Raw genomic sequence first — 16,950 nt, 5'->3', positions numbered from 1 at the left:
GTCCCTAAATGAACTGTTTTAAGTTGAGGGCTGCCTGTATTAGGAAGAGGCTATCTTCATCCTCTTTCTCTCACACATAATATTGCCTCTCTTACTCCTCCCCTCCCTCCTGGGGATCCACCTCCTTACTACAGTCCATTGTAAGATCCCCAGAGACATCCTGACCCTGGTGCTTGGGAACTGAGCCAGGTCTTAGGAGAAAACTTGGAAAGTGGGAGCTGAAAGTATCTTTGGGAATACTTTGGACATATCATGCAAAGGACAAGTCATTGGCAAGGATCCAATGATGTCTGGAGGCATTGAAGGCAATGGAGAAAAGCCAAAAGAAGACCGCAAGATTAAACAACATCATTGGTGACTCATCTCACAAGACCTCAAAGTCTAATGATTACTGAACAGCCCTGCTGAAGTGACATCTGTTACATCACGAGGACTTAGAAGCAGCTGAATAACAATCTGTTTCCTGTCTCAGAACTACATATTATGCCCAGATCTGAGTTTAGCAGTCTCATTTTGAGTTAGTATAAGATCTCAAGTGATACCAGACATTAGTTACCGTATTTTTCTGAGTATAAGACGCACCTAGCTTTTGAGGAAGAAAACAAGGTGGGGGGGGGGGGGAATCTGCCTCTCCAGCCCATCAATTTGCCTCCTTACAGCAAACAACAAACAGCCCCATTTCAGTTTCAGCTTCAGCATAGCCTGATTAGCACAAGCTGATGATTGCCGGGTCTCAGCTATTTCAGGCTGCAGGGATTGCCATAGCCTTTTGCTGCCTCCACGGGCCCCATTTTCGGCCTCCACATCCTGTTTTTAGCCTCCGCACGCCCCATTTTTGGCCTTCGCACGCCCCATTTTCTGTCTGTTCTGGGTGGCAGGGATTGAAATGGGCAGAAAATGGGGCACGCAGAGGACAAAAATGGGATGTGGAGGACAAAAATGGGGCACATGGAGGCGGCAATAGGCTATGGCAATCCCTGCATTCTGAAACAGCTGATGGTCAGGAGGCCGATCCAACCGACAATCAGCTGCTTGTGTTAATCAGGCTGTGCTGAAGCTGAAGCAGGCTGTTTGCTATTTGCTACAAGGAGGCAAATTGGAATTGGAATTGGAATTGGAATTGATTTTATTTGTAGGCCGCCCTTTTCCCTGAGGGGACTCAGGGCGGCTCACAGAAACCAGGGGGAGGGGAATACAATACAATACAATACTAAGACAACAACACATAATAAAATAATACGCAACATGCATACGACATTCGGGCGGGGTAATGGTCCTTATCCCCAGGCCTGACGGGCGAGCCAGTTCTTCAAATTGCTGGGAGGCAAGGCCAAAGGATAGGGGTCAGCGGGTGGTTGGGTGACATTCGGTGTATATGATGCACCCAAATTTTCACCCTGTTTTTTTGGGGGGAAGTGCATCTTATACTCCAAAAAATATGGTAAATGTAAAGAGGTCAGGTCTGAGACCTTTCAAATTTCAGGCGATTAAAAATTACAAACATAATTTTCCATTGAAGCAATTTTGGAGGGATGTGGACTCTCTCTGGTTACAGGTGTAACAGAGGCCATGGCATCTGCAGGTAATGTCTGATGACCTTTTGTCATAAGGGCCCTTGCATTTTTATTATTTCCTATAGCTCATTTTGCTATGTAAATTTTTATATATACAAATGAGGTTAAAAGTAAAAAAAAAAACCTCTCTTATAATGGAACAAAAATCTTGATTTTAGTTTGGTAACAGTATCTTAAAAAATACATTTCTTCTAAAGGTTTTAGTATATTTTATTTTCATTTTCATACACTCACGTGTATACCCCATACAGTATTAAGCAGTAATTGCATCAATTCCTCTTGTCGACAATGCCCCAGAAAATAAAAGCCCAATATACCTCTTCCTTTCTCCATACACCTCTTTCTTCCACCACCCTCCAACTTTCTATCTTCCCTCCAAAAATACATTTCTTCTGACAGAACCTGTTGTTCTGTATTGTGTGGCTCAGTGGCTAAGACGCTGAGCTTGTCGATCAGAAAGGTCGGCAGTTCAGCGGTTCGAATACCTGGCACCACGTAATGGAGTGCGCTCCCGTTACTTGTCCCAGCTTCTGCCAACCTAGCAGTTCGAAAGGATGTAAAAAATAGGAACCACTTTGATGGGAAAGTAATAGTGTTCCGTGCATCTTCGGCATTTAGTCATGCCGGCCACATGACTATGGAGACGCTTTCGGATAGCGCTGGCTCTTCCTTCTTAGAAACTGAAATGAGCACTGCCCCCTAGAGTCAGGAAAGACTAGCACATATGTGCGGGGGAACCTTTACTATTGTTGTGTGTGTGAACACAACTTGCTTTCTGCCCCTTTCTGTCCATTCCACTACCAGCCTAGGTAATCAGCTCCAGAGGAAAGCTAAAACTCCTTTGTTGAGATTGACTGTAATAGCAGAATTTTGCAAGACTGAAATAGGTTCTATACCTCGCTCCCTTTCTTATACTCCTGTGAATTAGGGAAGAATCTAAGCCTGTTCTAAATATGCGTGGCACGTCAAAATCGCAGTCCACTAAAGCGCGCCTGATTAAAGCGCGTACGTGACGTCATCAGCAGCGCGACAAGAAAGAAAAAGGGTGCTTTAAAAAGCGCTTTTAAAGCAAGCCGATTCACATAAAGGTAAGGGTTAGGGTTAGGTTAAGAGTTAGCGTTAGGTTTAGCGTTAGGTTAAGGGTTAGGTTTAGGGTTACGTTTAGGGTTAGGTTAAGGGTTAGGCTTAGGCTTAGGTTTAGGGTTAGGTTTGGGGGGGTTAGGTTTAGATTTACGCGTTAATTTTAAGTTTACCGCTCACAGCGTGCTGTTTTCGTCACGCTGTGATGACGTCACATACGCGCTTTCGTCGAGCGCGCTTTAGTCTACCGCGGTTTTGTGGTGGAACCCTAAATATGATCTGTTTGTGCTGGACTTTCTATGCATGTTTATATATAAACCAACTCTCACATTTTTAACCAACATACCATGAAAAATATACCAACTGTAGATAAGCCAATGATAAAGATGAAAACATACATACATTTTTAAAGTTGGCTTATTCATGGGTGGCACTTTCCCCCCCCCCATAGTATTTTGGTTAAAAATATGAGGGCCAGGTTACCCACAGATGAGCTTTTAATCATAATTACATATGGAATGCAGAGATATACAGGCACTTTTTAAAAGAATTACAGTATATACTGGTAGTTGTGAATAAGTCCATCTTTGGATAAGCTGAACCAAATTTTGGGGACGTATTTTAGCAGCTAAAATTCTTGGCTTATCCACCAGTTTCTATGATAAGTTATGTTTCGTCCCTGGCCATTTGGGTGACAGACCTTGTGTAGCTTAATGAAAAGAAGGACTAAGGGGGACATGACAGCAGTGTTCCAATATTTGAGGGGCTGCCACAAGAAGAGGAGGATCAGCCTATTTTCCAAAACACCTGAAGGCAGAACTAGAATACGCAATTGATGGAAACTAATCAAGGAGAGAAGCAACCTGGAAATATGGAGAACTTCGTAAGAGTGAGAACAATAAACCAGTAGAACAGCTTGCCTTCAGAAGTTGTGTTTCATCACTGGAGGTTTTTAAAAAGAGACTCGACAGCCACTTGTCTGGAATGGCATAGGGCGGGTATCAGCAACTCGTGGCTCCGGAGCCACATGCGGCTCTTTAGTCCCCTTTCTGGGCTCCCTGTTGGCTGAACCCATCACCGGCTGGCCCCGCCCCTCACCCTCCCCTTCCAGTCACTCCTTGCCTGGCCTGAGAGAGATGTGTGAGGGAGGGAGGGAGGGAGGGAGGGAGAGAGAGAGAGAGAGAGAGAGAGAGAGAGAGAGAGAGAGAGAGGGAGAGAGAGAGAGAGAAAGAGATGTACACATAGAGGTACAGAAAACACCGGGAGCCACAGACACACAGAGGTACAGAAAACATCAGGAGCCACAAAACCTGGGTAGGAATGGCTGGTACATGTGACAGGTTGGGAATGAGTGATGTCAAGTTGGCCACACCCACCCAGGTTTGTGGCTCCGGTGTTTTCTGTGGGAAACAGATCCAAATGGCTCTTTGAGTGTTTAAGGTTGCAGACCCCTGGTATAGGGTCTCCTGCTTGAATAGGGGGCTGGACTAGAAGACCTCCAAGGTCTCTCCCCACTCTTGTTATTCTGTTATTCTGTACCTCCGTCCAAGTCATCTTCCTTACTCTTTACAGTCTGTCTCTCTTCTCTCTGCAGCATTTTGCCCTTTTGCTCAAATATGTCATCCAAGTTGCAATTCCTGATGTCCCGGCCTGGCTTGCGGAAGAGATGGCCAAGCTTGAATACCAGAGGCGGGAAGCCTTTAAGGTGAGTCTCACAAGAGAGATGCACAACATGGAGTTCTCTCTCTCTTTTCAATACAGGTAGTCCTCAATTTACAGCCATTCATTTAGTGCCCATTCCAAGTTACAACTGAAGGGAGCAACCAGTATGAGCAGTGTATACACTTAGCCTGTACCTACGACAGTGGTAGTGTCCCAGAGTCATACGATCACCACTTGTAACCTTCACAGCTGGCTTCTGACAAACAGAGTCAATGGGGAAAGCTTAATAACCACATGATGCACTTAAGGCTGCAATGATTGGCTTAAGAGCTATGGCAAAAGTTGTAAAATGGGGCACAACTCACTTAACTGTCTGGCTTAGCAATAGAAATCTTGGTCATAAGTCCAGGACACGCATTGTAAATACGCATTGGCTCACCATTAGGTGACTTGCAAGCTTAATACCAGCCTATCTTACAAGGCCAACCTCAGCTCCATTTTTTAGAGCTTTTATATTGCATTTAGTGCAAAGTGTTGCTGTCCCACCTCAACAGGAACTTGCAATCAAGAAAACCCCATCCTCTGGAGCAGCATCCTATAGTAATAAGGGCTGCCCTCCCCCTCTCTGAAAACCTAGCTTTAGCTCCAGATCTGAGGTTTGTCTAGGATCCCTATTTGACTTTTGTCATCCATAATGTTATTTAAAGGGTCAGTGGCTCAGTGGCTTGTCGATCAGAAAGATCGGTAGTTCAGCGGTTTGAATCCCTAGCACCGCATAATGGAGTGAGCTCCCGTTACTTGTCCCAGCTTCTGCCAACCTAGCAGTTCGAAAGCACTTAAAAATTGCAAGTAGAAAAAATAGGAACCACCTTTGGTGGGAAAATAACAGCGTTTCATGCGCCTTTGATGTTTAGTCATGCCGGCCACATGACCATGGAGACATCTTCTGACAGCTCTGTGGCTCTTTGGCTTTGAAACGGAGATGAGCACTGTCCCCTAGAGTGGGGAACGACTAGCACATATATGCGAGGGGAATTTTTACTTTTAAGATTACTTTAGTCTGGGCTATCCATTTGGGTTAAGTGTTTTTTTTTAATAGATTTTTTTTTATTTTTGAATAAACACATTTTTCATTTGATGAACATCCTCAATTTTTCCCTCAAATTTTGCTGTTCTAAGATCTATGTTCTCTAATCTCTTCTCAATTCTCTGTGCTACTTCTAATAATTTTTGAATTTCAAACATAATCTTTTGCAATGTTAAAGTTTCTTTTTCATGTTGCGCCATGCTCTTCTTACTATCACTCTCTGTAAACAAGCTGAGGAACCTTGAAATGCAAAATCAAATGATCAAAGAGAAAAAAGAATAGACAATATTTCCAAGCTTTCCAAGCCTCCAGCCTCCAAGTGGCAGTGTTACTTTCTTTCCCTCTGTTATTACAGTCCTCTTTGTATTCCTTTTATATCTTCTTTATATTCCAGGCTTAAAGAAAACAAAATTCTTAAATGGAGCAAAAGAAAATAAACCATCCAATCCAGCATTATAAAAATTAGGAAAAAGATTTTATTCCATAGGTATTAAAAAGAATATAAAAAATAATAGAAAAAAAACTAATCCGTTCAATTTAAAGAATAGGAATAGGAAGAATAGGAAACATTCCATCCGTAAAAGAAAATTTAAAAAATTTAAAAAAAGGATAACACACTGTCTAATGTAGCTTAATTTCGCCGCTTGTTCTCTTCTGTTTTCAAATTTAATTTAGCTTTAATTTTTTGTGGGGGGAAATCTCTTTTATAATAATAAGATTTCCTCACCAGATGGACACACTTTCTCTTTCCATTTTCCTCCCGTTACGGAGCTGTCCCAACTTCAGCAGCTTCAATGACTGCACTTCTGTCGCTGGCCAAAAGAGATTCTCCTGGATCAATCAGGGACTTTGCGGTGTCCCTGAGATCAGCAGGATGTACTCTTCCCTATCTCTGGCTCTTCGGGACGATTTAGGTCCAAAAGGACTGTCCAGCGGCAAAAGTATCGACTGTGATCTTGGAGCTCCAAGATTGCACGCCATGTCATTGCGACATCAGCTCCTCCAGCAGGACCGGGGTTAAGTGTTTTTAAGCTGTTTCGTTATGGTTTTTCAAGTACAAGTTCAAGTAATCCTCGACCTACAGCCACAATCGAGTCCAAAATTCCTGTTTCTAAGTGAGACAATTGTTAAGTGAGTTTTGCCCCATTTTATGACCTTTCTCACCACAGTTGTTAAGTGAATCACTGCAGTTGTTGAGTTAGTAATACGGTTGTTAAGTGAAGCTGGCTTTCCCATTGACTTTGCCAGTCAGAAGGTCACAACAGTGGATCATATGACTCTGGGACAAGGCAACCATCATAAATATGAACCGGTTGCCAAGTGTCTGAGTTTTGATCATGTGACCATGGAGATACTGCAATGGTTGTAAGTGTGAAAAACAGTCATATGTTTTTTCCGTTCCATTGTAACTTCAAAGGTCACTATTATGAACTGTTGTAAATCAAGGATTACTTGTATGCTAGTCTGAGTCCATTGGAGTTGGGCAGATAATAAATTCAAAGAAATAAATAATAATAAAAAGCTAGATTCTTGGAAAGGAATCTAGATTTATTGAAAGGAAAAAAATGTTATTTTAAAAAAGTTCCTGGAAACTGGAAATGTGTACTTAAGTCTCCATTTACTAGTGAGTAAGCTAAGGGCGGCGGAGGGGGTGGGTGGCTTACAATCCTTTTGCTCTTTTAAACTGGCTCAGACCAAAGGGATATTACCTCCCAGTTGTCTCAAATGAAAAGAATCTCTTCCACTCCTGTAGTATTTTGCAACTAGCTGTTCCCACTCCCCAATAATTCCATTTACATATTTGCAAATTACCCATCATTACATTTGATTTAAGCAGCAAAGTATAGAGCATAATGGTAGTTTATAGGATGGTGCATGCTATTTTTCAGAGCGTACATCCCTGCCCCACCAGATCATCTTTAGGGATGATAGTTTATTACAGATACTCCTTGATTTACAACAGTTCATTTAGCAACAATTTGAACTTATCATGGCACTGAAAAAAGTAACTTATGACCATTTTTCATACTTACAACCATTGTAGCATTCCCACGGTCATGTGATCAAAATTCAAATGCTTGAACAACTGAATCGTATTTATGACGGTTGCAGTCTCCCTTGGGGGGGGTGTCACGTGATCCCCTTTTGCAACCTTCTGACAAGCAAAGTCAATGGGGAAGCCAGCTTCACTTAACAACCATGTTACTAATTTGACAAGTGCAGTAATTCACTTAACAACTGGGACAAGAAAAGGCATAAAATGGGGCAAAATTCACTTCACCTGCCTCGCTTAGCAAACATGCCTACAGACGACCCGTACAGGCAGTCTTCAACTTACGATCACAATTGAGCCCAAAATTTCTGTCGCTAAGTGAGACATTGCATCAGCTCTATCTTGCTTGCTTGCTTGCTTGCTTGCTTGCTTGCTATTGGCTGCCATAGTAACCGGGGGAGAGGAGCCCTTATGCCCAGTCAAATTCAACAATCCCAGGATACCAGATGGATGAAGCCATCTGAAGATGAGCCCAACTTGACACCATGGGGGCTGGGGATTGGGCAGTCAGCCTGGGTCCTTGGGGGGAGGGATTTGATAATACTTTCAATATATACTGTATTTTTTGGAATATAAGACACACCTTCCTCCCCCTTAAAAGAGCATGGAAATGTTGGTGCATCTTATACATCGAATACTGCCTCATCCCCACATCCCATTTTTGCGAAAAAACGACCTGTTTTTTGCAAAAATGGAGGCTTTTTTGCCTTCCCCCAGGCCCCAGCAGGCTTCAGCAGGGCTGGGGCAAGGCAAAAATGCACCCATTTTGGCAAAAAACAGGCAATTTTTCACAAAAACTGAGGCTTTTTTTGCCTTCCCTCAGCCCCCTGCAGCCATCTGCAGGCTTCAGCAGGGCTGGGGCAAGGCAAAAACGGGGGTGTTTTGCCTTCCCCCAGCCCTCATGAAGGCTGCAGAGTGCTGCTGGGAGCTGAGGGAAGGCAAAAGCTCTTTTTTTTCTTCCTTACCTCTTCGAAATCTTGGTGCGTCTTATACCCCGGTGCATCTTACTTGGGTACTTGAGAGACCGCCTGCTGCCAATTACCTCCCAAAGACCCATTAGTTCACACAGGATTGGCCTCCTCCGGGTTCCGTCTACCAGCCAATGCCATCTGGCTACTACCCGGGCGAGGGCCTTCTCTGTGGCAGCTCCGGCCCTTTGGAACAAACTCCCCGCAGAGATTCGGACCCTCACCTCTCTCCAGGCCTTCCGAAAAGCCGTTAAAACCTGGCTGTGTTGGCAGGCCTGGGGTTGATGAGCTCCCTTCCCCTCTCAACCTGTGTGGCTGTTGGCTATTTTAAATGCTTGTATTGTACTTTTGTGTTTCCTTTCCCCCTTGAGTCCCTGCTGGGAATAGGGCGGCATATAAATAAAACAAATCTCAAATCTCAATCTCAAATCTTATAGTCTGAAAATATGGTAATTTTTGTGCCTTTAGCTTCAGATCCTGCTTTTCTTTTGCTGTTATCCCTTCATATCCAGTAAAAATACCTTTTCTCTAAAACCATGCAGTTCGGAGTTTCCTTTCTTGGGTTTTGAAGGAGGCACACCTGACACAACGGATAAGTGAATTTTGCCCCATTTTACTACTTTTCTTGTCACAGTTGTTAAGTGAATCTGGCTTCCCCACTGACTTTGCTTGTCAGAAGGTTGCAAAAGGGAATCACGTGACCCAGGAACCCGGTAACTGTCATAAATGTGAATTAGTTATCGAGCACCCAAATCTTGAGCAACCAAATCTTGATGCCAAATGGGTTGTAAGTGTGAAAAACGGTCATAAGTCACCTTTTTCAGTGCCATCGTAACTTTGAAAGATCATTAAATGAACTGCTGTAAGTCGAGGACCACCTGTATTAAAAAATAAAGGTGATAGAGCAGTGTTTCTCAACCTTGGCAACTTTAAGTCCTGTGGACTTCCAACTCCCAGAATCCCCCAGCCAGCATAGCTGTCTGGGGAATTCTGGGAGTTGAAGTCCACAGGACTTAAAGTCGCCAAGGTTGAGAAACACTGTGATAGAGAAAGGTGTGTGAAAAAGGACAGACTCTTCAGGGGAGAAAGGGGAAGCTGTGGGAAGCTACAATGGAATGGAATGGAATGGAATAGAATAGAATAACAGAGTTGGAAGGGGCCTTGGAGCTCTTCTAGTCCATCCTCCTGCTTAGGCAGGAAACCCTACATCACTTCAGACAAATGGATATCCAATATCTTCTTAAAGACTTCCAGTGTTGGAGCATTCAGAACTTCTGGAGGCAATTGTTCCAATGATTAATTGTTCTAACTATCAGGAAATTTCTCCTCAGTTCTAAGTTGCTTCTCTCCTTGATCAGTTTCCACCCATTGCTTCTTGTCCTGCCCTCAGGTGCTTTGGTGAATAGTTTGACTCCCTCTTCTTTGGGGCAACCCCTGAGATATCGGAACACTGCTATCTTGTCTCGCCTAGTCCTTCTTTTCATTAAACTAGACATACCCAGTTCCTGCATATGTATCAGCCTCCAGTTCCCTATTGGTAAGATAATTAATCCTTGTATCGTTATTCCTCCCCAGAAGCACGAGCGACAGGCCCAGCACCACTTCCAACAACAACAGCGTCGTAAACGGGAGGAAGAGGAGCGTCAGCGCCACGCCGAATATCATGCCCGGAAAGAACGCGAGAGCAGCCGGGAAGAAGGCAAGGCTAATGGTGGCGGGCAGGATCCTGGACACGAGAAGAGTCAGCCCAAAGGGAAGGGCTCAGGAGGGTCGAGCCACGGATCCGAGAAACCCAAACGGCCCAGCTCCCTCCTGGCCACCAACAACGTCCTGAAGCTCAAGCAGATCATCCCTCTACAGGGCAAGTTTTTATCAGGGAGCACGGGGGCAGCTGGCACTGGGACGGCCCGTTCACCCCAGTCCCCCACTAGTACTGATAACAAACTACCTGGGTTCCTTAGTTTCAAGTTCCTTAAGTCCCCAGAGACAAAACGGGAAGCCAACACTGAGAAGGTGCAGTCACCCACTAAGCCTTTCAACCCCAGCAAACTGTTTAACTTCAGCAAATCCGAAGGGGGCAATGGGGCACCATCCCCGCCACGGCCCGGACCTTCGGCAGATGCAGGCGAAAAGCCTTTGGCCAGCAGATCACATCTCAACGGGTTGGCAGATGAGGAAGTGTCTGAGGACCTGGAGATCCGAACCATGGTGGTGGAGGAGGAGGGGCCAAGCCACAAACTCTAACCAAGATTGTTAGAGTGTTGAGAGCTGGGAAAGAGGGAGGAAGAGGAAGGCGTGGGTTGCTGGTTGGTTCCTCAAGCAGGATTGGGGCAGCCTCTGCGTTGGATTTTCCAAGCAATTTCAGGGCAATCCTTCCAGAGATCTACACTGGGGAAAAGAAAGTTGAAGGTGGTTCGAGGGAGGTTTTGATGGCTTCAACCCGGAGATCCAGTTCTGATATTGGTGGTTATTGATCTAAGTCAGATGTTAAACCAAGAACGCCCCAAGTATAAGGAAAAAGCATTGCAAGTTAGAAGTGAAGGATACGAAGCGGAAGGTAGAGGGGAGTTCAACTAACCTTTTAACAGGTTGTGTTACGTGTCTTTCCCCCTCATTTTATTAGAGCTTGGGCCAGGAAAGCATCCTGGCTCAAACTAATTTTCTAAATTTGAACCCACATAATTCCCAGATGCTTCTCCCTCTTTAACAGGGATGGACAAGACTGCAAAAAAAAAAAAAAAGTTGGTGCAATTTCTTGTTTAAGAAGTCACAAACCTTTTGAAAACGCCATTAATCTTCATCGGAGTGTTTTTACTTTCCCTCCAGTTTATGCTTCAGGTATTAGATAGAATTTCAGCCATAGCTAGTGTAGCCTTTTCCTTGGATGTAAATATTTCGAAGAGAGCCACAAATAACTAGAATCGGATGGGGGGGGGGGAAGCTTTGCATTTACTTTCCCCTCCTTCCATTTAAATCATAGGTGATCCCCACACAGCCCCCATTTCTGCTTGAAGAACAGCCTCGTGGGGCAGCAAAGCACATGATTTTCAGGAGGCTGGAAGGGGAGGGGGAAGGTTGGAACCATTGTCCATGCATGATTGACATCTCTTGCACTAAAACTGAACAAAAAAAAACAACCCACGGTGACTTTCACGTTTCTGAGACACGATTCAAAAGCTACATCAGTCGATCCAACCCCCCCCCCCCCGAAATTTTTGTTTTTGAGACAAGTAGCATTAAGAGTTCTCGGAACAAAGATCTACCACCTCTTTTCCTTCTACAAACTTAGTAATCAAGAAAACAAGAAATGAAGGGATGGGGTGGAGGGATAAAAATCTAGTTTGGACGGCACTGTTATGAAGGATTGCTATATATATATATATACATATATTTTGCAACAAGGACCTTGACCTGTGACAAGCTGCGCCAAGGAAATTTTTCTCCATTTGCCGCTTAATGGGGAAAAACAGATATAGGTAGTCCTCAACTTACAGTCACAATTGGGATTGGAAATTCCATCAGTAAGTGATATATGGTCATTAAGTGAGTCGCGCCCTATTTTATCACCTTTTGCCATGGTCATCCAGGAAATAGCACAACTGCTAAGCGAATCTGGCATGTCCCGTGTCTCCCCCCCCCCCGCATTAACTTTGCCTGTTGGTAACCCACTGCGAAGGTCACTAGTGATCACATAGATCTTGTGGGACACAGCAACTGTCGTGAGTAGATGGTCTTTGCCAAGTGCACAAGTGACTACAAGGCAGCTACAACAGCCCTAAGTGTAATGGCTGGTTACGAGTCACTTTTTCCAGTGCCATAATTTTGAACAGTTCTTAAATGAATGGTTGTAAGGCAAGGATCACCTGTAAATTGAGCTGATTTTTTTAAGTGACTTCAATGAGAAATCCATGCAGCTGGCCTTGCCAGAATAGGGAAGAGTTGACTACTGCTGCTGCCTTCTGAAAGAACTTATGTCAGATTCCACGCCCAACCTCCACACCAGGGGTTTCCTGCTCAATTCTTTATCACTATTAACCATATTAACCAGTTCAGCCACGCTTGGCTTTTTAAATATTTTGGTGCGCCCACTTGCTGAGTTGAGAGGGAAGAGTTTGAGTTAAAACAGGCGTCAGCAACCCTAAACACTCAAAAAGCCACTAAGGTCCTAACTGGAAGCCCCCTGTGCAATTCTGGAGCCGACTGGAAGTCTGGTTCCCCCACCATAGAGTCTCTTCCTAGCGCAGTGTCCCTTTTCCTCTACCTGTCCTAACTGAAAGCCCTATCAATCGTGGAGCCGAGTGGAAAACCCATCCCTTCCCGTAGAGTTTTCTCCTGGCGCGCCGTGCTTCAGCCCCCCACCCCCAAACCCGGAAGCTCCTCTCAAAATTGTGGCACCGACTGGCAACAGGGAGCCACAGCAGAGGGATGAAAGAGCCACATGCGGCTCCAGAGCCATGGGTTGCTGACCCCCCCAGGCTAAAAGATAGAAAAGCCAGGATGCATATTGAAATAAATAGGGAGAATGGAATTTTCTCATTAATCTGCCCCAAGTAGATAATAGCTAGTTATCACCTTCAGGGATGTTCTAACACTTTGGAAATGGGGTGGGTGGAACATGTTTTTTTTTTAATCAGGCAGTGTCGATTTGTACTTTTGGCCTAAATTTCTCACAACTGGTCTGGATAGGAAGTGGGGGGGGGGAGAAATCCTCTAATCTGGCAGCTGCTTTTAATATGCAAATCACCGTCAAAAGACCTGCTTTTTTTTTTGTTCCTTTAAAAAAAAAGGCAATTGAACCCCCCCAGCGGACAAAAATAAGCCAAGGTGGCGCAGTGGTTAAATGCAGCACTGCAGGCTACTGCTAGATCAGCAGGTCAGCGGTTCAAATCTCACCGGCTCAGGGTTGACTCAGCCTTCCATCCTTCCGAGGTGGGTAAAATGAGGACCCAGATTGTTGGGGGCAATATGCTGACTCTCTGTAAACCGCTTTGAGAGGCCTGAAAGGCCTATGAAGCGGTATATAAGTCTACTGCTATTGCTATAAAAATAGCAGCATCCCTCGATTTCCAGCTTTGCAGAATCTCTGAGCGTAGTTTTGTTGGCAGGAAGGCTGTTGCAGAGAGCAGGCATGGCCTCTGGCTTCCCACCCCACCCCACCCCACTTAAGTGAGCGGGGAAACGGCAAGTTTATTAGCACCAGAGATCTACGGAGGCAGCATCTCAAGCTTTTTGTCGGCTTCCCCAAAATTAAAGGAAAACTGCTTTGTCTTTTCTTTACCAGTCCAAAGGAGTCGGGCGCTTTGCAGGACGGAAAAGAAGTGACTCTCTATAAAGGAAGGGATTTCTCTTTGTCTTCTATACACAACCCCATCCTTCTCCGGAGCACTTTGCTACCCACCGCAATACATAAAACTGACTGCTGCTAATACATTTGCTCCTCACAAGCCATTGCAGTGATCAGGTTGGAAGAGGGATTTCCAACAGGTGCTGGCCACCTTTCTGGCCTGTTCCTGAAAAAAAAAACCCTCGGAGGATTTTCGACCACTAAATCCTCCAAGGGAGAAAAAATGTGTGTGTGGGGGGGACTCAATAAGGAGCTCCGATGCCTCTCCTCCTCTGAATCACTCCTTTGCCGGATGGTGAAGCCAAGTGCTGGCCCAGCTGTATTTTCACCCACGCCAGAATGCCAAAAAAGGGGGGACTGACCTGCATGGCTTTGATGCTCAAAGCTTTTTTTCTCTTTCTCTCTCTCTTTTTTTGCGGTGGCATCACTTTCAAGCTGTTTCGCAAGAGCAATAACACAACGCTAGCAGCTACCAAGTTCATTGCTGGATGCCAGCTCCATTCGATGGGTGCCAAGGAAATAAAACCAGGAGAGAAAGACTGGTATGCTGGCTTGCTTGGACTCGTCCGGGACACGTGTGGGTTGTTTTCAACGTGGCTTTTCTGTCTTCTATCAAGTAGGCAGAAGAGAATCGACCCCACTCGCAGCTCTTAGCTGTGACACCAAGAATTATTTCTCTTCTCTTGGTGGACTTAAACCTGCTTGCGTGTCATTCCCTAGCAGCTCAAAACGGGCCACTTTCATTCTGCTGAACGGTTATAATCAATCCATTCTCCTGATTCTTCATTGCCTAACCACAGAAGGTGTTTTCCCCAGTGACCCAGCCGGTGTTCATTCATATTTGCCATGCCCAGCCAACCAAGGCTTAGCAAAACGGGGGGGCAGTTCACAGAAAGGCACGATTTGGACGCACCGAGACCCCTCCCAAGCCAGATGGGATTTGAGGTGGGCAGGAAAGCTCCCTTCTCCTCCTCTCGCGCCCTCTTCCAATTCTGCAGCACCCCAGGCCCACACTCAGATATGGACCTCGGAGTACCTACAAAAGCACTGGTCTCTTTAATGTCTTACTCTCCTGAGCAATTCACTGTGCCAGAGGGGAATTTTGTTTTGTTTTTTTTAAAACGGGAGGAAAGCAAAGGGGACTATTTTTTTTTTAAGTTATTGATTTGCTGCATTCTAATTTATTTCTGTGACTTGAGCAAGGAGACAAAGGAGGGTGGGAGAATCTCAATTTTCTTTTTAAGTTATTTTTGTCATATTTTTGTAAATTTGGCAGAAATGCAATAAAGTTATATTTCAACAAAAGGAATAAAAAGTCGGGTAGGGAGGGGCAGACACCAGCAGCTTCTTCAGCATTTATTTACACAAGGCGCTCAACCCATAACTTTTGCTGCACTCAGAGGATACATTATAAGGAGATTGAGGATCTCGTTTAATGTATACGTCGCCCATCTCACTACCCAAGCGACTCTGGGCGGCTAATCTGAAACCTATCAAATTTGATTTATTCAGCATATCCCTATATATTGATTATATAAATTGTGACTAAAAGGGCCTGCTGTGGCCCACCAGCAGCCAGTGGAACTGGCAGCAGATTCGGACAGTGAGGAGGAACATGGGCCAGTCCTGGAGTCTGGGGAAGGCTCTGATGAGGGCTCTGTATCGGAGGCAGAGGGAGGACAGAGCCGTATGCCAGTTATCAGCTGCCTTCAGAGTCAGACATCAGTGAGGCAGATGAACAGCTGGAGCCTGTTCCCAGTGTGCACATGTGCAGAGTTGCCAGATGAAGGGAACAGCTAAAGAACAGGGGTTGACTTGGGAGTAAGGCCAAGGGTGGACGATGAATGGCCCCTCCCAGAGGAAATAAAAGAAAAGTGAAAGGGGAGTGGAGTTTGCAGGAGACAATTAGATTGATTAATTGGCTCATGACTCCAAGACTCCTTGCCAAGATATCAGACTTGTCAGCTCTCCAAGCCAGACCTCCAATAAGATCTGTCACTGTAAATCCTCCCTGGAAAGACTTTGCTGTATGTGAATGAACAGAATTCACAGTAAATTAATAAAAGGGGTTTTTGTGGGGAGTTTGCTTCATGCTCTTGGGAAGCCTCAGTCAGAACAGGGCCACTGGCTTTTGGCTGGTCCACAGAAAATGCTGTGCCAAATTGGAGCCACATTACAACTTAGTGCAGTATGTAAAAGCAACAACTGCCTGAAAATTCTACTTTTTAAGGCACTAGTAAGGCTTCCAAGAGGCTTTAAAAATATGTTTCCTGAAACTTAATTTGATTATGTGCGTGCAGAGAGTATTAGAATGTGTATATGTGTGAATCAAATGTGTATATACATGTGCGTCAAAGGTGGGTTCCTACCGGTTCGCACCAGTTCAGTAGAACCTGTTCGTCAAATCTACCAAACCGGTTAGAAGAGGTTCCACCAGTGGACCCGGAAAGCAGGCCACACCTAAAGAAGAGGTTCCAAATTTTTTTGAAACCCACCACTGATGTGCGTGGAGTAGTCCTTGCAGTTTTCTTGGCAAGGTTTTTCAGATGTAGTTTGCTATTGCCTCCTTTTTAAGGGATGAGTGATGGGCCCAAGATCGCCCAGTTCGCTTTGTGCCTAAGGTGGCACGACAAGTCTCCCATTTTTTTAGCCTAGAGTCCTTAGCCACTGCACCAAACTGGCTCTTTTAGAAATATAACCATGTGTTAATTCCATGTTGCTGGAGTTACACTTTGCAACTGCTTAAAATAGCCTTTGGTGACCCTGATCCAGCTAAAAGCTATCTGGCTTCGTCTCTTGGGCTAAGCAAGGGATCTTTTTAGGGTACATTTTGAACTTTGAGAATATGGCACGTGCTCTCACAAAATCTCTTTGGGGGAAAAGGCTGTCTGCTCACAAAAAGATTGACACGAAGGATGTTAAGTCCTTCATGCAAATGCAATTTTCCATCCATGTCTACTAGTCAGCAAGCCTACCACCCATTTCCTTAATTAAAGGGTTTCCTTAAAAATGTCCGATGACCCATGGGATTTTATGGGTTCTATGAAAGGTGCTTAGGTGTACACAGACAATCCTAGAGTTAACACCATGGATCATTTTGCTAAAATACAGCCAGATGCTAGGTCTCAACTGCCACAATTCTTGGCAGCCACTAATTTTTGCTATAATCTACTGGTTATCTG

General features: G+C 44.7%; 1 protein-coding gene across 4 annotated transcripts in view; it reads left to right on the top strand.

The window, feature by feature from the left end:
• The window catches only part of ANO8 (anoctamin 8), a 102,145-nt gene extending 87,072 nt beyond the window's left edge, over positions 1-15,073 (top strand). For 3 of the 4 annotated variants that reach the window (XM_087702264.1, XM_087702269.1, XM_087702278.1), the window contains 2 exons: positions 4,249-4,359; positions 10,000-11,625. In XM_087702264.1, coding sequence (XP_087558390.1) covers positions 4,249-4,359; positions 10,000-10,668 — 780 coding nt within the window. In that variant the 3' untranslated portion in view covers positions 10,669-11,625. Of the gene's footprint in view, positions 1-4,248; positions 4,360-9,999; positions 11,626-13,705 lie in introns of those variants that run through there. The other variant, XM_087702272.1, reaches the window with a different exon arrangement.
• Positions 15,074-16,950: the final 1,877 nt, after the last annotated feature.

This window comes from Thamnophis sirtalis, unplaced genomic scaffold (genome assembly GCF_051295495.1).
Source record: "Thamnophis sirtalis isolate CommonGarterSnake01/CBP01778 unplaced genomic scaffold, rThaSir2_p1.2 scaffold_1, whole genome shotgun sequence".
NCBI lineage: Eukaryota > Metazoa > Chordata > Lepidosauria > Squamata > Natricidae > Thamnophis > Thamnophis sirtalis.
This window is presented reverse-complemented; position numbering and strand designations above follow the sequence as displayed.